General features: G+C 55.6%; 1 protein-coding gene across 1 annotated transcript in view; it reads left to right on the forward strand.

The window, feature by feature from the left end:
* Positions 1-23,243, forward strand: part of PLEKHG4B (pleckstrin homology and RhoGEF domain containing G4B) — a 77,543-nt gene that overhangs the window by 48,740 nt on the left and 5,560 nt on the right. Inside the window, 11 exon segments of the mRNA XM_030813853.1 lie at positions 2,500-2,616; positions 2,927-3,025; positions 3,654-3,793; positions 4,355-4,493; positions 10,147-10,308; positions 11,047-11,786; positions 14,708-14,960; positions 16,424-16,513; positions 16,595-16,825; positions 18,277-18,447; positions 19,296-19,476. Coding sequence (XP_030669713.1) covers positions 2,500-2,616; positions 2,927-3,025; positions 3,654-3,793; positions 4,355-4,493; positions 10,147-10,308; positions 11,047-11,786; positions 14,708-14,960; positions 16,424-16,513; positions 16,595-16,825; positions 18,277-18,447; positions 19,296-19,476 — 2,323 coding nt within the window.

A 23,243-nucleotide genomic window follows, 5' to 3' on the forward strand; every position in this document is an offset into this window, starting at 1 on the left:
TCTTGCTGTGTTGCCTAGGCTGGAGTCCTGGAGTCGAAGTCCCGGCCTTAAGCAGTCCTCCCACCTTGGCCTCCCAAAGCTCTGGGATTGTAGGCATGAGCCACTGTACCTGGCCTAGTTCTTAAAATTTTTTTTCCTGCTTTATTCTCTCTCTTCTCTCTTTCTAATATTTCAATTGCATATACCAGTATTGTCCCACAGATCTCTAAGAATCTGTCTTTTTTAACTTTTTTCCTCTCTAGTCTTCGTATCAGGTTGTTCTATTGATCCTGTCCTCAGGGTCACTGGCTCCTTACTCTGTCATCTCTTCAGCTGCTAAACTCGCTAACGTGGCTTGGCTCTGTGTCCCCACACAAATCTCCTCTCAAATTTTAATCCCCACGTATGGAGGGAGAGACCTGGTGGGAGGTGACTGGATCATGGGGGCAGATGCTGTTCTTCTGATAGTGAGTGAGTTCTCATGAGAGCTGATGGTTTTAAAGTGTGGCCCTTCCTTACTCTCTTGCCTGTACCATGTAAGACGTGTCTTGCTTCTCCTTTGCTTTCTGCCATGATTGTAAGTTTCCTAAGGCCTCCCCAGCCATGCAAAACTGAGTCCATTAAACCTCTTTCCTTTATAAACTACCCAGTCTCAGGTAGTATCTTTATAGCAGTGTGAAAACAGAGTAATACATTCACCCAGTGAATTTTTTAGTTCAAATATTGTATTTTTCAGCTATAAGATTTCCAATGGATTTTAAAATATATTTTCTATATCTCTCCTGAGTTTTCCTCTCCTTTCATAAATTGCAAGCATTTTTCCTTTACCTCATTGAGCACAGTTTTAATGGCTGCTTTGAAGTCCTTGTCTAATAATTCCAACATCTGGGTCATCTCTGGGTTGGCCTGTGCTGATTGTCTTTCCTTGGAGAATAGGTCCCATTTTTCTGATTCTTGATGGGTCACATAATTCTGGACATTGTGAATATTCTGTTGGGGAGCCTGGATTCTGGTACACGCTCACAGTGTTGTTCCAGTGTGCACGTAACGTGGTTAGACTCAAACCGGAAGCTCTGTGTCACCCACAGCGGGTTCAGTTTAATTCTGAGTCCTCCCCATGCATGCATGCTTCAGGGTCGGCCAGAGACTTGGGCAGAGTTTACACACACCGCAGGGCTTCTTCCACAGCTGCCCCCTTCTGGGAATCTACCTTCACTTTCCAGTGGTGTGGCCACCCCACCCCATCCTCTGTTTCTTCTTTCTTCAGGCCAGAGAGATGCCCATTTTCTTATCGTTTTTATATTTTATGTATGTTTTTATTTTTTGAGACAAGATCGAGCTGTATTGCTGAGACTGGAGTGCAGTGGTGTGATCACGGCTGCTTGCAGCCTTGACCTCCCCAGGCTTAGGTGATCCTCCCGCCTCAGCCTCCTGAATAGCTGGGTCTACAGGTGTGCGCTAGCATGCTCCGCTAATTTTTGTATTTTGTTTTGTAGAGATGGGGGTTTTGTCCTATTGCACAGGCTGGTCTTGAACTCTTGGGCTCAAGTGATCCACCTGCCTTGGCCTCCCAAAGTGCTGGGATCACAGGTGTGAGCCACCGTGCCGGCCAGATGCCCCTCTCATTTCCTTTTTTTTTTTTTTTTTTTTTTGAGACAGAGTCTCGTTCTGTGTCACCAGGCTGGAGTGCAGTGGCATGATCTCGGCTCACAGCAACCTCTGCCTCCTGGGTTCAAGCAGTTCTCCTGCCTCAGCCTCCTGAGTAGCTGGGACCACAGGTACACGCCACCATGCCCAGCTAATTTTTGCATTTTTAGTAGAGACGGGGTTTTACCATGTTGGCCAGGATATTCTCGATCTCCTGACCTCATTATCCACCCGCCTCAGCCTCCCAAAGTGCTTGGATTATAGGCATGAGCCACCGTGCCCAGCCCTTTTCTTTTTCTTTTTCTTTTTCTTTTTCTTTTTTTTACAAAGCCACCTGCTGTCAAAAAGGATGCCTGTTTTCTGTTGGAGCTCAGCCACTCCCACACATGGGCAGCGTCCCTGAGGTCGGAGCCATGGTGGGAACTTGCCCCTGCTGGCCCCGCATGCATCAGGTGCCTCAACAATGAGCATGACTTGGCTGGGCTGCCAGGGCTTTCAGGAAACTCTCCTTACATTTTGTCCAGAGTTTGTGGGTTTTATCTGAGAAGGACCACCCCTGCCACACCAGAACGAGAACAGCCTTGACTCATTCTCTCCCTTTTCCTTCCTCTTCTTTCTCCTTTTTTTTTTTTTTTTTTTGGTTTTTCTTCACTGGGGCCTTTTCCTTCATTTCTCTTTGCTCCCTTCTTTCCCGTCTTCTCACTTTCATTACTGCACCCAGACGCGTGCTGTTATCCGTGCCCCCAGCAAAGCAGGGGCGATACTCCTTGAGCCAGCATCTCCATCCTCTGAACCCAGGAATGAGCCATTTACAGTGTTTTCCCCCAAGAGATGCATCTGGAGCCATGACCAACGAGTGCCTCTTCTTGGCAGTGTGAGGTCGTGAGCTCCCTGAAGGCCCTGCACAAATTTGTTGACAGCTGCCAGCTGACTGCAGACCTCGATGGCTCCTTTCCCTACAGCCATGGTGACTGGATCTGCTTCCGTCAGGTAGGTTCAGCCTGCAGCTGCTGCACATGCCACAGTCTCTGGGGACTTTCTCTTATGTGGATGTTTTTACTCAAATTTGAAAAGGGCATCACCATCCCTGATCTCATGCTTGTCACAGTCGCCGTTCAGGTCTTCATGTCTACACAACCGCGCCGTGGTGCATCCGAGAATGCCGAGCCCGGGTGGGAAGGGCGCTGCTGCCCCGGAAGTGTCTGTAGATCTCAGGGATCTTCACTGGAACTCACAGCTGCTTACTTTAGCATTTAACAGACTGTGTCCTTATAATTTCCTCCCTCTCAACTCACAACAGAGGCTGGAACACTTCGCTGCAAACTGCGAAGAAGCCGTCATTTTCCTACAGAATTCATTCTGCTCCCTGAACACCCACAGAACCCCAAGAACAGCCCAGGTGAGTCCTCAGATTTGCAGGTAAGTTCATTTCACGTGACAGGTAGGTGGGGGCATAAAGGTTTAGCCAAACTTGAAAATAAATATTTGGTTCACCATCATCTGTAGCAGAGATTTTTAAATCCTTTTTCATTTGTAGATCCCTCTTAACTCAGAAAAGGCCATTTCCTCCCCTTTGTCACCAAAAACGTCCCACCCTACCCAGAAGGAAAACCGTGCCACAGCATTGGATGACATGCAACAGGCGTGAGTGGCAACTGCTGCTCGGAATGAGTCATTCCAACAAGACACAGAGGCGGACTGGCCACAGGGCTCTTGACAGCCCAGCCGCCAGGTTGAGGGGCCCAGGGTCTGTGGGTGAGGTCTGCATGTCTGTCCCTGGTCTAAATGGCAGGTTCACCTCCTACAGCTGAGCTTTGAGCCCCCTTCTTCTCCCTCCCAGGGATCTTACCCTGGGGCCCACCCTCCCTGGGACAGTCCAGACTGTCAGCTTGAGGAGTGAGCATGGTCATGCCACCAGGCCTGCAGCTTGATTTACGGAAACAGGACATTCCTGCCACTGTTGCACTTGGGAGGACCTGCCCCCTGGAGGAGGGGATTAAAGGCGTATTCCTTCCCACCCCGTGCAGGAAGTCACCGAGTTAATTTACCAGCACGAGACGATTATGAAGCTTGTCCTGGAAGACCCACTGCTCGTGTCTCTCAGGCTGGAGGGGGGCACCGTCCTGGCGCGGCTGAGGAGAGAAGAGCTTGGCACAGAAGACAGCCGGTGAGCGCTCACGGGGGCCACGCTGGGCCCTAGCCCATCGGGGGAGCTGTTCGGGGGAGTTTGCAGCCAGGAGACGTAGCACTCTGCTCCAAGGAGAGCCCTCTCTGTGCTTGGTCCAGACCTCCGTTCTGACAGCCACGCTTTGCCTGGGTCAGAGCTTTTCCACATTTACAGGCTCCAAAGATCAAGGAGCCGGCTTCTGGGGATGCTCGGCAGGAGGTGGTCAGAGTGCATCAGAAAGCTCATTCTTGACCAGTGCTGCCTTGGGAGCTGTGCCCACCCCCAGCAGTCCCTGTCCATCTCAGCTGCACACAGCCAGTCCCGTCTAGGCTGCCCTGCACGGGTCCCCTCCAGGCATCTGCACCGCAGGCTGGCCAGGATGTTGGCAGAACGCGTGCAGCACATCTGTGTCACGCCTCGGCTGTGGGCCTCCTCCTGGGGCTCCCGTTGCCTTGTGGCATGAGGGAATGGAAAGAGCAGGGTTTTTATATGGCGTTGTCACCAAGGGCAGATTCCTCAAGGGGCTGCCTGGAAGCCTGAGGACTGCCTTCTCTTCCTCAGGGACACCCTGGAGGCCGCCACAAGCCTGTACGACCGAGTGGACGAGGAGGTGCACAGGCTGGTCCTCGCCTCAAACAATCGCCTCCAGCAGCTGGAGCGCCTCCAGGAGCTGGCGTCACTCCTGGAAGGGAATGACCAGGTCAGAGCTGCAGGAGGAAGGCGGCCCGTTCAGCATCCCCTCCAGGCCAGGCTGGCCAAGGAGACCTCTCACCTTCACACTGTGTCTTTAGGGCCTGGACCTGATTTCCGTGATTTCCATTTGGAATGAAAGTATGTCAGGATAGGGCATGCCTTGCTGCTTGTATAAAAAGAAATAAATTTTATTTTTTGCATGAGAGATACTCGATCAGTGGAGAAAAAAATGTGTTTAATCCAGAGGAGGCCAGGGAGAAAAATAATTTCACACTGTGCCTTCTGATGCTACTGGGTGTATCTTCCAGACGCTTTCTCCATGTGCGTGTGCACACGCGACCGAGAAGCCGAGGTGAAACCGACACAGGTAGAGAGAGTCTGGGCCAAGGCTGAGGATGGCAGCCTGGGAAACACCTCCAGGTGACCTCAAGAAGTGGTTCTGGAGGCCAGGGAGAGGCTAGAGGCTTTAAAGAAAAGAGGACAAATCGGGAGGGGGTGATGACAGAAGTGGCTTTTCACGAATTCCCTGGGTCATGGAAATGGCATTGGTAGGGGTTGGCCATGCGCTGCTGGACTGCAGGGTGTGAGTTGTGTCCAGTGTGTGGCGTGGCTGGGGTTATTGATGGCCCTTGGTGGACACTGCAGAATCTGGGGTCCATATAGCAGCGGCTCTGAAACGATTGCTTAGCTCGGGGGGCGCCAGCGAAATGATTGCTTAGCTCAGGGGCGCAGATGACGCTGCTGCCCACTTTGACGCCCCTCTGGGCCTGACAGTTTAAGGGTGCACACTCAGATAAAAAGTTTCTTTTCTCACATATAAACTCTTCAAAACTTGCACGTTTTTATATAAATCTTTATTATTTTATCAACAACTATTGCTGCGATGAATGTGCGGGTGAAAGAGCCAGCAGCATGGAGAGGCAGCAGTGGGGTGGAGGCATCCCCAGCCCTCCCATCTGCTGACAAAGCTCCCCTGGCCTTCAGGTCCATGCGCTTGCCCTCATGGGGGCCTCCAGACAAAGACATGCAGCAGGGACGCGAGGCAGTGTGCACGCTCCTGGCCTCCCCACGACTGACCCCAGCTCCCAGACGTTGGCCAGGGGCCCAACTGGTCCAATCCCTGGGGCAGGAGCAGGAACCCCACACCAGGCAAGTGGAGTCCAGGCAGAGCTGCAGCCACCAGCCAGTCCGGGCCGTCTCCAGTCTGTGTCCTCTGTCCTGGGGGGTCTCCTCCATCTCCCTTCCTCCCTCTGCTCTGTCCTGGCTCCATCTCCCCTCCTCCCTCTGCCCATCCTGGGGTCTCCCCCATCTTCCCCTCCTCCCTCTGCCCATCCTGGGGGTCTCCCCCATCTTCCTCTCCTCCCTCTGCCCATCCTGGGGGTCTCCCCTATCTCCTGTCCTCCCTCTGCCCATCCTGGGGTCTCCCCCATCTTCCCCTCCTCCCTCTGCCCATCCTGGGGGTCTCCCCCATCTTCCCCTCCTCCCTCTGCCCATCCTGGGGTCTCCCCCATCTTCCCCTCCTCCCTCTGCCCATCCTGGGGGTCTCCTCCATCTCCTCTCCTCCCTCTGCCCATCCTGGGGGTCTCCCCCATCTTCCCCTCCTCCTTCTGCCCATCCTGGGGGTCTCCCCCATCTCCCCTCCTCCCTCTGCCCATCCTGGGGGTCTCCCCCATCTCTCCTCCCTCTCTCTGCCCATCCTGGGGGTCTCCCCTATCTCTCCTCCCTCTGCCCATCCTGGGGGTCTTCCCCATCTCCTCTCCTCCCTCTGCCCATCCTGGGGGTCTTCCCCATCTCTCCTCCCTCTGCCCATCCTGGGGGTCTCCCCCATCTTCCTCTCCTCCCTCTGCCCATCCTGGGGGTCTCCCCTATCTCTCCTCCCTCTGCCCATCTTGGGGGTCTCCCCCATCTCTCTTCCCTCTCTCTGCCCATCCTGGGGGTCTCCCCTATCTCTCCTCCCTCTGCCCATCCTGGGGGTCTCCCCCATCTCTCTTCCCTCTCTCTGCCCATCCTGGGGGTCTCCCCTATCTCTCCTCCCTCTGCCCATCCTGGGGGTCTCCCCCATCTCTCCTCCCTCTCTCTGCCCATCCTGGGGGTCTCCCCTATCTCTCCTCCCTCTGCCCATCCTGGGGGTCTCCCCCATCTTCCCCTCCTCCCTCTGCCCATCCTGGGGGTCTCCTCCATCTCCTCTCCTCTCTCTGCCCATCCTGGGGGGTCTCCCCCATCTCTCCTCCCTCTCTTTGCCCATCCTGGGGGTCTCCCCCATCTTCCCCTCCTCCCTCTGCCCATCCTGGGGTTCTCCCCCATCTTCCCCTCCTCCCTCTGCCCATCCTGGGGGTCTCCCCCATCTTCCCCTCCTCCCTCTGCCTGTCCTGGGGTGTCTCCTTCATCTTCTCCTCCTCGTTCCACTCCATCCTGGGGGGTCTCCATCTTCCCCTCCTCATTCTACTCCTTCCTGGGGGGTCTCCCCCATCTCCCCTCCTCCCTCTGCTCGTCCTGGGGTCTCCTCCCTCTCCCTCCCCACTCTGCCCCATCCTGTGGGGTCTCCTATTTCCTGTACCCAAGTCTTCCTACTTTTTAATTTACTTTGGCATTTTATGCAGAGCAACTTCCAGGACTTCCCAGAGAAAGGGATCTTGGGATGAGCATTTTTGAGGCCGTGGTATCTAAAAGCATCTCTACTCCACCTTCATGGCCAGCAGTCACTTTAGTTTCCCTTCGCCAGCTGGAAGGGTCTGCACCTGTGCTTAGCTTCCATCCCATTCCCGGCCTTCCGCCTGTGCCCTGCTTCTCGCTGGAAGCAACAGACTTTCCTGTCTTCCTTGGGGCTCTGGAATCTGAGGGTTGCCCGGGTGCACTGAGGGCAGGTGTGCCTGAGGGTCACCCAGGTGTGTTGAAGGCAGGCATGTGCCTGAGGGTCACCCAGGTGCGCTGAGGGCAGGTGTGCCTGAGGGTCGCCCAGGTGTGTTGAGGGCAGGTGTGCCTGAGGGTCGCCCAGGTGCGCTGAGGGCAGGTGTGTGCCTGAGGGTCGCCCAGGTGTGCTGAGGGCAGGTGTGTGCCTGAGGGTCGCCCAGGTGCGCTGAGGGCAGGTGTATGCCTGAGGGTCGCCCAGGTGCACTGAGGGCAGGTGTGTGCCTGAGGGTCGCCCAGGTGCGCTGAGGGCAGGTGCGCTCTTTGTGTCTGCACCGCGCCCCTCTATTCTGGGAATTCTGTGACATGTCCTTCGTGGCGCTCGCATTTCCCACAGCTCCACACTTCCATCTGGTTCTGGAGTTTTCTGTCCTGTTGCCTCGATTTTCCCCACTGCTGGCTGTGTGCTGTCTTTGTAAGGTAGACTTTCTCAGCTTTACCCTCTAACTCTATTGTTGAGTTTTTTGTTTCTGCTCTTGGTTTTTAACTCCATGGACTTGTTTTCTGAATGGTCCCCTCTCCGTACTAATCATGATGAGTCTGCACAGCCTGTGGCTTCTGCGGGTTTGTTCTGGTGCCAGAGGCTCTCCTGGCGACCCCTGGTTAGGAAGCCTGTGGCCCACGCATCTTTGGCGTTTTCCCCCTGGCAGTCCAATTCTTTTCCTCTAATCCCAGCCTGAAGGGAGGGCCTGGTCGCCCTCAGTGTTCACCTGCCGCACTGCCTGGATCACCCCTACCAGGGAACAGACCCCAGGCGCTGAGGAGCAGGGCGCCTGGCTCCTTCCCTCCCACACTCCCTCACCCTGTCCTGTGGAGTCTCGGGACTTGGCCTCTGCTCTCCTCAGGCCCTGCCACGCCCGCCTCTTCCCAGCCTCCAGGTTTGTGCCCTGGCTGCTCTCTGCCCACCATGCTGAGGGTTATGCCTTGGAAGATGCTTGCAGGGCTTTAGTGGTGTCTCAAGAGGACACATGTCTCACTCTGCAGTCTTCACCCGGAAACTAACATGTTGTGACTGGACAGGCAATCATGCTATGTATAGGTGCACATCTGTCTCTATATATTTAACTTAAGAAGTGCGTGCACACTGTGGGAAAATTAGAAACATAGATTTTTACACACGGGATGATGCTCTGTGTGGCGGCCTCGGCACCCTGTGTGTGGGCGTGCGCTGCAAGCTCGGTCCCCGAGCCGTGTTCACACAGCTCCCACACTGATGGCCCTGGGCTCTTCCCCTCTCTGCTGTTAGAAACTCCCCATGTTGAACATCTGTGTGTCTCTGCTTCCTTCACAGCCTGTGCGTGCTCACTCTGGATACATTCCTAGGCTCGGATGGCTGGGGTCAGGCCATTCACTTTTGGAGGTTTCCACGCATGGGCCGTGGCACTCCTGCCGCGTCTACCTCCCACTGGCCGCCCCGTGGGGAAATGGAGCCCCTCAACAGTGTGCCCTCAGATTTTCTATGCAACAGCTGGACATTCTCTTCACACATTTATTATTATTTTTATTTCTGTAGTGAATTACTTGTTCATGCTTTAGACAGTTTTTCTAGGGTTGATCATCACTTCTGTCTATGTTATATGGATCCTTCATGTTCCACTTGTTTTCCCAGTTTGTCATTTGTCCTCTAGCTTTGCTTATCTTTTAAACAGCCCTGTCTACCTGAAGGTTATAGAATTATTAGTGTATTTTATCATAGAACCTGTACGACTTGAATTTTTGTATTTAAATCTTGAAACCAATGACAGCCGATTTTTCCACAAAGTTGGAGGCCAGGCTCTGGCTCCACGCCACCCCCACTCGGCTCTGCCGAAGCTGCACCTGCCCCTTGCCTGGCAGCTGCAAGGCTCCACCCGTGCTCCTAAGAATCAAGATGCTGTGACTTTCTTCTTGTCTCTGGCTCTGTTTACAGACAGCGTTATGTGCTGGTCTGTCTCTCCTCTGCTGCATGTCTGGGGTCATTTGGTACCTTCTGATGGTCATGGATCCAGCCAGCTGTTCCCTTCTTCACAACAGGCCTCTCATCTCTGGGCATCTGACCCCTAGTCGCCCCTGGGGTTGTTGTTTAATGACAACATGAAGGGCTTACCTCTGACATTTCTACTGAATCCAGCAGTAAATGCCTCCAAAATAAGAACCTTGGTCTTGTCACCAGGGCACGTAGCCACAGGCACTCTGTCCAGCAGGGCTCAGCCAGGGGCTCCCCCATCTTTCCCAGGCAGCCTCAAGGGGCCAAGCAGCCACTTGCCTGAAGAATATTTCTGGAATATGCTCACCATGTTAACCAGTTTCAAAATGGAAAGTCCTGGATCTGTTGTTTAATGATTTTAATGTCCATTTCCAAACAATGAAAATAGTTTGGAGCTTGAGCCTCAGAGGCCTGTGACCACCTCTCATCAGTCGTGTTCATTCACGGGTGGTTACGCAGCCAGGCCATCAGCCCTGTGCAGCATGTACTCAGGACATGACCAAGACGCATCTCTCCCTCGGTCCTGCAAAATCCTAGAGTGTGACTCCTTCACATGTTTAAATATAAAATGTTTTTCCCCTGTGTAGATCAAATCATAGTTTGGAAAAGATCTAGAGAAATTCCTCGGTCCTTTGGTGCCCGCCCTCGAGAGCGAGAGGTAGTGGCAGGCAGCACTTTGGGCCGTCCGAGCCTTGGTGTCAGTGGCTATACGAAGACCCAGCCCACACCTGGAGACACGAACGTGGAAGCACCAGGCTTGTACTGATGCTTTGTTCCTTGGGTACAGCAATCCTGCCAGAAAGGACTACAGCTGGCGAAGGAGAACCCGCAACATACAGAGGAAATGGTCCAGGATTTCAGAAGGGGCCTGAGCGCCGTGGTCAGCCAGGCTGAGTGCAGGGAGGGAGAGCTGGCCAGGTGGACCCGCCCGTCCGAGTTGTGCGAGACGGTAAGAGACCCAGTGGGTGTGCATCCCAGGGATCCCGGCTCCTTAGGCTGTGGACATTTAGCAAGTGCCTCCCCACACAAGCTGGAGTGGGCCAGGCTGTGGGACAGAGGCCGGGCACCTGCGATGGAACCCCCTGGCCACTGTGCCCACGGCTCTCTGGAGAAGGCTCTGAGCCGACCTGTGAAGCATTCGTACCAAACAGACCAGCCAAATGAACACACACATTTCTCTGTGTGTCTACTGGCTCAGTTACAAAATTCCACTGATTGCCCAAAACCCCAAACAAGTGCTGCAGCAGACCGCACGCCTGCGAGCTCCCCCGCGCCCGGCACTGCCTGCCATTAGGAGCCCAGGCCAGAGGCCTTGGAGCTCACCTGTCAGGACAGTATTTGAGGGGTCATGGGGTGGCCAGAGCAGGGTGGAGCCGTGTGCCCCATCACGCCTCTCTCAGCTCACAGGATGTGGCATAACTGATCTACACAATATCTTCACGTGGTTCTAGGACATCCCCCATGGTGCCCTCTGGCATGGCGAACAGACCCCGTGGGGTCAGACACAGCCCACCTGCCCTTCGGTTGAACCCGGCCACAGCCCCCATTGGGTGGCGGGGCTGCCTCTCACTCTGCTCTCTGGTCCCCTGGTCCCTGACTAGGCTGGCCTGGGGAACAGCAGGGCCTGAGCTGGCTCCAGGGCAGCCCCTCCTCTACTGCACTGAGTAGAGCCCTCCTTGTCCCACAGGTGAGCAGCTGGATGGGGCCCCTGGACCCGGAGGCTTATCCCTCCTCACCTGTGGCTGAGTGTTTGAGGAGCTGTCACCAGGAGGCTACCTCAGTGGCTGCAGAGGCCTTCCCCGGGGCAGGTGTGGCAGTGCTGAAGCCTCATGCCCTGGGGAGACCGTGGGCATCACAGCAAGACCTGTGGCTGCAGTGCCCCCAGACCCGGCTCCATCTGGAAGAGGCCCTTTCTGAGGCCGCCCGAGGCCCCAGCACGGACACTGAGGGTGGCGCCTGGGAACCCACCCGACCACTGTCCGGCCTCCCTGGACGAGCGCTTCTGTGTGGACAAGATGGGGAGACCCTGGGCCCAGGGCTGTGTGCTCCATGGGACCCACTATCCCCCCTCGGGGGCCTTCCAGGGGCAGGGGCCACCACGGCCCACCTGGAGGACAGCTCTGCCTGCTCCTATGAGCCCACCCAGGCCCTGGCCAGCCGCCCCAGGAAACATCCCCAGAAGAAAATGATAAAGAAAACGCAAAGTTTTGAGATACCTCAGCCCGACAGTGGCCCCAGGGACTCCTGCCAGCCAAGCCATACTGGTGTCTTCAGCAAGGGCCTGGAGGTAACCAGCACTGTAGCCACGGAGAAGAAGTTCCCGCTGCAGCCGCGTGCCAGGAGCCCCCCGGTCACTCGGAGCCGGAGTCTGTCCTCCCCCTCGGGGCTCCACCCTGCTGAGGAGGACGGGAGGCAGCAGGTGGACAGGTGAGGTGGACGCCCCCCTCCTCTGGTCCTAGCAGTCCTTGGGGATCTAGAAACCCAAAGCCATTCAGCATTAAACTCTCTTCTGCAAAGTAGAAAGTAAATCCACAGACATCCCTCTGGGTCCACCTGCCCGGTCCAAGAAGAAACACAATTTTAAACTAGATATGAGTTACCTGCCCCCATGTTCGGAAGGGACCACTGAAAACTGCCTGGATGGGGTGCGGTAACCTGCACACACTCACTGTGATGGTTAAGTAACTGTGCAACCAACTCTAGTTATTTTCAGCCCACTTACAGAAAATTACAAGCAACAAATCAACCCCCGATACCAAGAAGAGTTACCTTAAAAATAACTTAAAGTCTCTAAGTGTTAGGGGTAAGAAGGCGCACCCATGCGTCCATTGTCCCCCTGAAGAGGCCCCTTCTCGCTTGTCGAGCCTGCAAAGGACGCGTCCACTCATAGGTAAGGGTGGGCGCGCTCAGCTCCTGCCTAGGCCGGATGCCGTCTGAACCTCCGTCTTCCGCGAGGTGGAGAATTTCGTGAGATGCTTTGCTCATTTGGTTGGCTTCTGTGTCTTGGGCCAGCAATCCCCAACCTTTTTGCCACCAGGGACAGGATTCGTGGAAGACAATTTTTCCACAGACCGCAGGGGTTGGGGGGATGGTTTTGGGATGAAACTGCTCCACTTCAGCTCACCAGGCATTAGATTCTCATAAGGTGCACGAAACCTAGATCCCTCGCGTGTGCAGTAGCGTTCGCGCTCCTCCCAGACTCTAATGCTGCCACTGATCTGACAGGAGGCGGAGCTCACACGGTAATGCTCTGACAGGGGGCGGAGCTCACAGTAATGCTCTGACAGGGGGCGGAGCTCACACAGTAATGCTCTGACAGGGGGCGGAGCTCACACAGTAATGCTGACGGGGCGGAGCTCACAGTAATGCTCTGACGGGGACGGAGCTCACACAGTAACGCTGTGGAAGGGGGCGGAGCTCACACAGTAACGCTGTGGCAGGGGGTGGAGCTCACACAGTAATGCTCTGACAGGGGGCGGGGCTCACAGTAATGCTCTGACAGGGGGCGGAGCTCACACAGTAATGCTCTGACGGGGGCGGAGCTCACACAGTAATGCTCTGACAGGAGGCGGAGCTCACACAGTAATGCTGACAGGAGGCGGAGCTCACACAGTAATGCTCTGACGGGGCGGAGCTCACACAGTAATGCTGACAGGAGGCGGAGCTCACACAGTAATGCTCTGACGGGGGGCGGAGCTCACACAGTAACGCTGTGACAGGAGGCGGAGCTCACACAGTAACGCTGTGGCAGGGGGCGGAGCTCACACAGTAACGCTGTGGCAGGGGGCGGAGCTCACACAGTAATACTCTGGCAGGGGGCGGAGCTCAGGTGGTAAGGCTCCCTCGCCTGCCGCTCACCTCCTGCTGGGCGGCCTGGTTCCTAATAGGCCACAGATGGGTACCAGTCGGTGGCCCCGGGGGTTGGGCAACCCCTCATGGGAACAGTGCTCCTACAAAGCCTGCTCGGCAGCCCCTCCTCAGGACCCTCGTTCAAGGCAGGGAGACCCCAGCCGAGGGTGGGGCAGAGGGTTCCATGGACGGCCATGCCTGGGGCCTAGCCTGCTGTTGTCCACCTCTGGGCTGTCCTGCACCCCAGGACTTGCTCTCCAGCCACATGCAGCCCCCGAGTACCCCTGAAGCTGCTGCTTAAGGTGCTGAACCCCTTGGGTCAGGAGTGACCACTGTGGAAGCTGACTCTCAAGAAAACCTCCTGGTCGGTCAGCAGTGGGCATGGATCCGAAAGTTGTTTTTTTTTTTTGAGACGGAGTCTCGCTCTGTCGCCCAGGCTGGAGTGCAGTGGCGCAATCTCGGCTCACTGCAAGCTCCGCCTCCCGGGTTCACGCCATTCTCCTGCCTCAGTCTCCCGAGTAGCTGGGACTACAGGCGCCCACCACCCCGTCCGGCTAATTTTTTTGTATTTTTAGTAGAGACGGGGTTTCACCATGGTCTCGATCTCCTGACCTCGTGATCTGCCCGCCTCGGCCTCCCAAAGTGCTGGGATTACAAGCGTGAGCCACCGCGCCCGGCCCCGAAAGCTGTTTTCTCGCGACATTTCCACCACAGCCTTCCTTGCAGAAGCGTCGCTGCTGGAAGTGTTTGAGTCATCTTACCGCTAGAGTGAAACCAGCTGGGAACGAGAAATCTTATGTTCAGAGTTTCAGTTAGGAAGCCTGGGAATCTGTCTGTCTTGGTTTCCAAAGGGATCCTTCCTCTGAAAAGGCCATGATCAATCATATGGAGATGTTTCACATGACAAGTTTCTTTTTGAAATATAGTCCTTTTCAAGTTACTGTGTATCAAGAGAGCAGCTCCAGGTAACAGGAAGAGAATGAGCGGAGGTGCAGGTCAGTCGCTCCCTGCTGAGGACGTGCAGTCAACTGGGAGATTCTTTTTTTTTTTTTTTTTGAGACGGAGTCTCACTCTGTCACCAGGCTGGAGTGCAGTGGCGCAATCTCGCTTCACTGCAGCATCCGCCTCCCGGGTTCAAGTGATTCTCCTGCCTCAGCTTCCCAAGTAGCTAGGACTACAGGTGCCTGCCACCACCCCCAGCTAATTTTTGTATTTTGAGTAGAGACGAGGTTTCACCATGTTGGCCAGGCTGGTCTCAATCTCTTGACCTTGTGATCTACCCGCCTCAGCCTCCCAAAGTGCTGGGATTACAGGCGTGATCCCCCACACCCGGCCAGAAGCTTTTTTTTCGTGCATCCCACACGTGCCCGTGTGCCTCCAGTCCACGTGTGACCCTGATCATCCCTCCGGGTTTTCATGTGTTTCTGTCTCAGGCATGAATTGCTTTTAATAACGTGTCCGTGGGGGCCGCGTGCCCCCGGGATCTCTGTGTCTTCCAGCAGCCGACTGAGGCACATCATGGCCGAGATGATCGCCACAGAGAGGGAGTACGTTCGGTGCTTAGGATATGTCATCGACAACTATTTTCCAGAAATGGAAAGAATGGACCTGCCCCAGGGCCTTCGAGGGAAGCACCACGTTATTTTCGGCAACTTGCAGAAGCTCCACGACTTCCACCAGCAGCACTTCCTCCGGGAGCTGGAGCACTGCCGGCACTGCCCCTTGGCCGTGGGCCGCAGTTTCCTGAGACATGTAAGTGCAGACCATGGCGTGGGCGCCAGGCGATGATGTGGGTGAAGCCGGTGTCAGAGAGGCGGGGCCTACAGGGCACACGTGTCAGGTGGTTGGAATAGCTTCAGTCCAGGTCTAGGAGCTGGTCCTGACAGAATGTTAAGACCAGCCGAAAAACAGACGCCCCACACAGATAACCTGTGGGTCTCCAGTGCCCGGTGCTTTGTGCGTGGTGTGACCGACTGCGTCCCTGCTGCCCCCGGAGACGGAGGCTCACGGACACCATCACACCCGTTCTGCCAGCAGCCCTGCTCCTTTACCACTTCTGGCTGATAGGCCAGAAGCGGTTCCCAGAATCACCTTCCGGGGAGGGGCCAGGCCTCACCTCTTCGCATGCCCCCTGCCCCTGGGTGCCCCATTACCTGCCAGAGGGACCAGCCTGTCCCATTCTGAGAATTCCCTGTGAGGCTTTCAACTGGAAGCATGTTGAGTGTACAGACTCAGTGGTCTCTCCTCGTAAGTTGCTTCTCAGTGATGAACTTGGAATCTCTCTGTATGAGAGTCTTTAATAAAGTTTTTAATTTACTCTGGAAAGAAACTGACAGGCTTTCAACAGGCGTTCACTGAGTGCTGTGGGCAGATGGGACGTGTGTCCCAGACCACTGAGCACAAATTATCACAACGAAAACAGCCGTGGACAAAAGGAGCACATGTTACATCTTTTCAGTGTTTTCTTTCCTTTTTTTTTTTTTTTTTTTCTTTGAAACAAAGTCTTGCTCTGTTGCCCAGGCTGGAGTGCAGTGGCACAATCACAGCTCACGGCAACCTCTGCCTCCCAAGTTCGCACCATTCTCCTGCCTCAGCCTCTTGAGTAGCTGGGACTACAGGTGCATGCCACCACGCCCGGCTAATTTTTGTATTTTTAGTAGAGGCTGGGTTTCACCATGCTGGCCAGGCTGGTCTCGAACTCCCAACCTCCTGATCCGCCCGTCTCAGCCTCCCAAAGTGCTGGGATTACAGGCATGAGCCACCATGCCTGGCCTCAGCATTTTCTTAAAAGGTGCTTTTAGACATAAAGTGCAGATTCATATTGACCGTAATTGTGGCAATTTTAAATGTTTTGACAGCTTTAGCTCTTGGCCGTTAAACAAATCGTTCCAGTGCCCCCCACACCCTCCCAGGCCCACTGCCAGCTGTATCCTCTTCCCCCTTCAACCCCCTGGAGCCTGTGTTTTAAAGACAAATTACAGAATTCTCAGCATTAAGGCTGTAGCTGGTAAACTGGTCACCCCTGGAACCCTCTGTTGGGAATACTCCAATAGTCTTTAATGAAGGACCGAGTCTCCCTTTCACCTGATCATGGTACGAACTGCACCTGGAGGGTCTTGGGACGGGAGCAGTTCCAAGTCCGACCCCGGCTGCAGGAGCCTGCTGTCTCTGGGCCTGTCACTCCCACAGCCAAGCAGTCGCCTCTGCTTTTCCAGGAAGAGCAGTTTGGGATGTACGTGATCTACAGCAAAAACAAGCCACAGTCGAACGCCCTGCTCAGCAGCCACGGCAACGCCTTCTTCAAGGTCATCCCCCTCGGCCCGCCCCCCACAGCCTGCCTGGCCCTCAGCCAGGCCAGAGCTGACCCTGTCACCCGGCCTTTGCAGGACAAGCAGCGGGAGCTGGGTGACAAGATGGACCTGGCCTCCTACCTGCTGCGGCCCGTGCAGCGTGTGGCCAAGTACGCGCTGCTGCTCCGGGACCTGCTCGAGGAGGCCAGCCGTGGCCTGGCCCAGGGGCAGGAGCTGGGCGAGCTCCGAGCCGCCGAGGTCGTAGTCTGCTTCCAGCTGCGTCACGGCAATGACCTGCTGGCCATGGACGCCATCCGCGGCTGCGACGTAAGTGCCCCAGGCGCTGGCAGCTCAGGCAAGCTGGGGGAATCTGAGGCTGCTGGTGAGAAAGTCTTGGCCCAGCAGCACAGTTTTCTTGGTGATGTGCTGGCAGATTTGCCCCGGAAAAGTCCCTCAAAGCACAGCCTTCTGAAGGCTGCAGCAGGGGCCACCGGGAGGTGGGTCTTACTTGTCTGGGCAATGTTAGGGAGCAGCCAGGCTCAAGGCCCCTGGAGCCCCAGGGTTTGACAATGGCTGGCAGATGTTGGCTGCAGTTCCACAGGACATGCGAAGCAGGCTGGCTCTGAATGACTGGAAGTCTGCTTACCTGGGCTGTATTTAAAACAGGTGGACGTGCGTGCTGCACCCCAGCCCTCTGTGAGAAGGCACTAGGGCCAAGGCGTGGGGCTGGCCTTGGCTCATTCATACGGGCCCACAGCAGCTCACCCATACGCTGCTGCCCTCGACCGGCCGCGTGGGTCTCACGAGGCCCCTCCGTGAGGGTTGTGCAGCTCAGTATAGTGAAGGCTCTCCTGGCTGCCCCAAACCCCAGACACCCAAAAGGCCACGGGTGAGCTGAGAAATGGCCAGTGCGTGGGGGTGCTGACTCCACTCTGGCCTGGGATGGGCGACACCCCAATGGCAGAGCAAGGCCGTGGAGGGTGGGGCCCCACATGAGCTGGAGAAGGCAGGCCCATCCCGGGCCCCCAATACCGATGGAATCGGGGCTGCTTCTAGGAAGTGGTACAGTCAGTCTTCCTGGTCACTTGTGCGGAGGCGCCTCAGGCTGTCCCAGCATCCTCAGCTGAGAAGCCCCAGGGGCGTCCGTGGGATGGAGGTCATGGGAGAGGCTCTGCCAACCGCGCCCATCATGCGGGTAAATTCCACCAGGGGAGGGACGGCCTGGCGGGCACGGCAGCTCCATCTCTGGGGGCTGCTGTCTCCCCTGACCCAGCTTGAAGGGATTTCTGTGGGGACAAAGGAGGAGCCCTCGTATTCCCAGGGGCTATTTAGTGAGGGGGACTCTAGCACCGCCTCAGCAGGGGGTTCCATCAAAATGGACGCAAGGGCTTTGAAGTTGAAAGTCCTGTAAATCGCAGCAAGGTTTTCCCTGTGATCTCTGCACGTATGACCCGGGAACGGGGGCTGGGGGGGGGGTGTGGGACCCTCACCCCCTGAGCAGGGCCCCTCCCCTGTGTGTGGGCCCAGAGGGTCAAACGGGAGGGTTGGGGGGAACTGGGTGAGTTCCTGATCTTTTAGATGTGATGCTGCAGTTTCTATCCTGATGCTCTTTAAAACCTTTAACAGCTAACATTAAGGTGGATTTGCCAGATTTTATGGCAGTTTGGCTGCTGTTCCATCTTGTCATGAAGCTAACACATTTAGACAGGGACAGTGACTTGTGCCACCACAGACGCCGGATTTTCTTGGATGAAATCCACCTGTGTGTTCCTCTGCAGGTGAATTTGAAGGAACAGGGGCAGCTGAGATGCCGGGATGAGTTTATCGTTTGCTGCGGGAGGAAGAAGTATCTGAGGCATGTGTTCCTCTTTGAAGACCTCATCCTGTTTAGCAAGACCCAGAAGGTGGAGGGCGGCCACGACATCTACCTGTACAAGCAGTCTTTCAAGGTAGCACCCGCCCGGTCCAATCGGGTGCAGGCCGAGCCAGGCCCTCCAAGGGGGTCTCCGACCCTTGTCTCACCTGAGGCGAGCAGAGGAACTGGGAGGGAGTGAAGCTGGGAGGAGCCGCACGGCGATGTTTTGTTTTCTGTGGTTCTTGGGTAAATTCTGAAAACATTAGCCCTCCAAAAGCTGCAAGGAGAAGTTTGTCTTCTCCAGTCTCATGTCCAGTCCAGGGGCTGAGAAACAAGCACCTACTCAGTCAGTAACTGCACTGTGGATCCTGTACAGAGGTGAACACAGGGACAGGCCTTCCCCTGGCTCTCGGAGGTGCACAGGGAGGGCTCTGCTGACGCGCCACGGTGGGCAGGTTCCACTTGTGACTCGGCTGTGCTGAGGGAGGGGAGGTCCCTCCCTTCTTGACAGAGGCCATGAGGGTGCATGGGCTCACACACAAGCAGCCTCACAGACTCGTGCATAGCCTTGCACACTCATGGACAGCTGTCCTGCACATTCAAGCACTCTCCCTTGCACACATAAGCAGCCTCACATACCCATGAGCAGCCTTGCACACAGGGACAGTCCTGTACACTCTCCCTTGCGTGCTCACAAGCAGTCACTCACGAGCAGCCTCGCACACACGGACAGCTGTCCTGCACACAAGCACTCTCCCTGGCACGGTCACGAGCAGCCTCACACACTTGTGAGCAGTGTGGTCTCGCCCACCCTGACCCATCCCACACATTTGTCATTTGGTGTCTGGGTGAAGTGACCTCCAGCACTGAGGAATTTGGGTAGCCAGTCGTTCAGAGATCTGTGTTCCTGATGGTGCTGCCACGGGTGTTTGCTGACTGCAGACGGCCGAGATCGGGATGACAGAGAACGTCGGGGACACTGGCTTGAGGTTTGAGATTTGGTTTCGCAGGCGGCGGAAATTTCAGGACACCTACATTCTCCAAGCAAGCTCGGCAGAGGTCAAGAGCGCATGGACCGATGTCATAGGGAGGATCCTGTGGCAGCAGGCGCTAAAGAGCAGAGGTGGGAAGATGGGGGCTGCAGGGCCTGCCAGGCTCAGGGGCACAGCTAAGGGCGGGGGTCAGGGCTGGGGCTGGGGTGAGAGCTGGGGGCTGAGTCCAGGGGCCAGGGGGCCGGGGGCCAAGGCTAGGGCAGGGGCTGGGGTCGGGGACTGAGTCCAGTGGCTGGGGGCTGGGGTGGGGGCTGGGGCTGGGGTGGGGGCTGGAGACTGAATCCAGGGGCCGGGGGCCAAGGCGAGGAGTGCGGCTGGGGATGGAGGTGTGAGTTGGGAGCTGGGCTATCAACCTTAATGCTGAGATTAAATACTGAGTTCACTTGAGCACAAAGTCTGAGGATGCCACCTGGGAGGACACAGCCTTCGAAGGGATGAGGTCATTGCCCCGAAGTGGGGAGGTTTAAGGGCCATTTGTATATGCATGGTCTGGGGAAACTTAACAGGATCACATCATTTTCTATACAGGGTGGGTGCACAGTTACAGCAGTTTGGTTGGCTACAGTCAGCCTTTCTTTTTTGGTAAAGGTGAGGGGTATATTTTGCATTCCACATTAGGGACAGAATAGCCAAGGGTCTTCTGTCTCACGGCTCTCTGGTCTGAGCCAGGAACAGGGAGGCAAGGAGACAAGGACATCTCTAACAAAAGGTCAGAAATGAAGGGGCTGAGCACCGTGACTCGATCTCCAAAGTCAGCCTCTCTAAGAGCCTAATCACTCTGAGGAGCCTGCAGTAGCCGGACTGTCCATTTTCTTCCTCATGGGCACCCAAGAGGCCCACCCTGTCTGGGGCACCTGGGGGCCCTCAGTCAGCACTTGACGAGAAAGTTCTTGGATTGGACCCGACAGCACTCACACACGTGTCCCTCATGTCCACAAGCAAACATAAGGCACTGTGGCAATCCCAGAGAGAGTCCCCCACAGCTCTGGCTCCAGATTTAACCCTCTGGTTGACTTCCTGCCCCTGCCCGGCTGATCTGGCCCCCGTGGCCCTGGGAGGCTGAGCTCACAGTCAGCCCTCAGTCTTCCTGCAGGTGAGAGGGCCCTCCCCAGAGCACTCATGCCCCACCCTAGGATCCCGCCCCCAGGCCTCCTCCCTCAATGTCCACCCTCGTTTGCTCCACCACCGACTTCTTCACTGAGGGTGCCTCTCTGTACTCATTCCTCCAGCCTGGCAGCTGCGAACACCACCTTCACAGCAACTGCCCCCCACCCCAGACCTTCTCCCACACTGAGCTCCAACTCCAGGGCCTGCCCCAGTGCCTCACTGATAGTCAAAGCCACTGTAAACCCAGCTGTCCCTCTCTACCCTACAAGCCCACCCCGGCAGCTCTGGCCTCTCAGACCTAAAACCCGGGCACCCAAGCTACAGACACGACCAGGGCTCCTGCACGGCAGCAACCCACCTGAGCCTTGACCCCTCCAGGCAGACACGACCAGGGCTCCTGCACAGCCACACCCTGCCTGAGTCCTGACCCCCTCCAGGTGCAGCCACCACCTCCCCAGTGGCCCCCAAAACACTCCGGAGCCAGCTCTGTCGGGCACAGGGGGCCCCATGGCATCGCCACAGGCTCCCCCTCTGGCCCCCAGCCTCCTGGCTACTCCACACCTCCGTGGGCTTCACCCCTGTGCAGCCCCCAACAGCAGCTACTTGGCCAGAGGCCTCACCTCCGAGATGCCACCATCCTGAAGAGCCTTCTTGGCCTTCTTCCTTCCTTTGCAACCCACTGATCCTGCTTCCTGTTTGGGGTCTGCCTGACTGTAGTGCACGAAGCCTCCCTGGGGTCGATCTGCCCATTTCAACCCCTCCTGTGTTCCAAGCACCTGGAGCCTGCAGGAAATAGGCCCTGCCAGCCTTGAATAGTCAGATTCAGAAAACAGAACTAAGTTGATTCAAGCGCAAAGCATGAGAATGGCCACCCCAGAATGCAGACTGCAAAGGGACGGGGTCCGTGCTCCCAAGTGGGGAAGCTGAGGCTTCACTTGCAGAGACAGAAACGGTTGCAGCCAACTTGACAGCAGCTTGATTAGTACAGGTTGCTACATTCCAAGGAAGATTGCTTTAACGTTCTGTGAGGAGGAGGAGGCTTGTTCTGAGAGATTCTTATCTCTGTGCCTCCCGGTCATCCCTGACCATTTACCAGAAAAAGCAGAAGTTGCAGCTGATGCTCAGCGACTCAGGGCATTGCTGGGTTCCTCTCAGGGTTCAGAGTAGCTTACAGTTCCCACAGCGTTGAGTTCAAATTATTTAGTTTCACAGCCTTCCTCAAACAGGGCCAGGTGGACAGCTGAGCACAGGGTACGCACACAGGACTCTGCCTGGGCCTGGGGCTGTGGGGCCTGGCCACAGAGCTGTCCGACCTCTGCAGGTACAGCTGGGTTACCTGGGCCTGGGGCTGTGGGGCCTGGGCCACAGAGCTGTCCGACCTCTGCGGGTACAGCTGGGTCACCTGGAAAGTGGAGCCTAATGCTTTTCAGGTGTGTCTAGGACCTGACACCCCCTCCCCATTGCCTCACTGGTCACTTGAGGCCTCTCTTGACTTCTCCAGTTTTGCCAGGGATTTACCAAATTAGTCTTCTCAGAAAACAGAATTTTGGTTTAATTGATTATCTACACACTTATTTTCTATTTAATTAATTTCTACTCTTTGTTATTTTCTTGTGTCTACCTTTTTCAGTGTTTCATTTGCTTTTCCTTTCTACCTAATTTCTTGAGGTGGATGCTTAGATCATTGATTTTAGCCTTTGTTTTGTTCTAGTTTTTGTGCAGTATTTGGGACTAGACTTTCCCCTAAGCCTGGCTTTAGCTGCATCCCACAAGTTTGTATATGTCATGTGTCTGTTAACAGTCAGTTCAGTGTATTTTCTAACTTCCACTTTAATTTCTTCTCGGACTCATCATGGGTTATTTAGAAATGCATTACCTAATTTCCAAGATTTTCTAGTTAACTTTGTGATACCAGTTTTGAGTTTAAGACCACTTTGGTCAAATAATATACACCAGAGTTTGTTGTCTGTAGAAGGTATCTGAGTGACTGGTGGCGAATCTGTACAGGTCTGCAGCAACGTCAATTCTTATCTCCTCGGAAGAAAGAATTTGACTGGGGGACGTAAGGCAGAAAAAGACCCAGGCAAGTTTCAGAGCAGGAGTGGAAGTTTATTTGAAAAGGCTTTAGAGTGGAAAAGAAACAAAGGCACACTTGGAAGAGACCCAAGCGGGCACCAAGATCGAGTGCCCCATTTGTCCTTGATCCTAGGACTTTCTGGGCCAGCCCCTTTCCCATGATTCTCCCCTTAGGCTGGGCTGCAAGCCGTGTGCTCCTTTCCCTTGGGACATGAGGATGTGCCGTGTGCTTAGGAAGTTGAACGCATCCCCATCTGAGGATCTGAGCCTTTCTTCCCTTTTCTGTGGGGGGACGTGAGGATGCCCTGTGTGCTTAGGAAATTGTACGCATCCCCATCTGAGGATCTGAGGCTTTCTTCCCTTTTCTGTGGGGGGACGTGAGGATGCCCTGTGTGCTTAGGAAATTGTACGCATCCCCATCTGAGGATCTGAGGCTTTCTTCCCTTTTCTGTGGGGGGACGTGAGGATGCCCTGTGTGCTTAGGAAATTGTACGCATCCCCATCTGAGGATCTGAGGCTTTCTTCCCTTTTCTGTGGGGGGACGTGAGGATGCCCTGTGTGCTTAGGAAATTGTACGCATCCCCATCTGAGGATCTGAGCCTTTCTTCCCTTTTCTGTGGGGGGACGTGAGGATGCCCTGTGTGCTTAGGAAATT

Source organism: Nomascus leucogenys, chromosome 6 (assembly GCF_006542625.1).
Source record: "Nomascus leucogenys isolate Asia chromosome 6, Asia_NLE_v1, whole genome shotgun sequence".
Classification (NCBI taxonomy): domain Eukaryota; kingdom Metazoa; phylum Chordata; class Mammalia; order Primates; family Hylobatidae; genus Nomascus; species Nomascus leucogenys.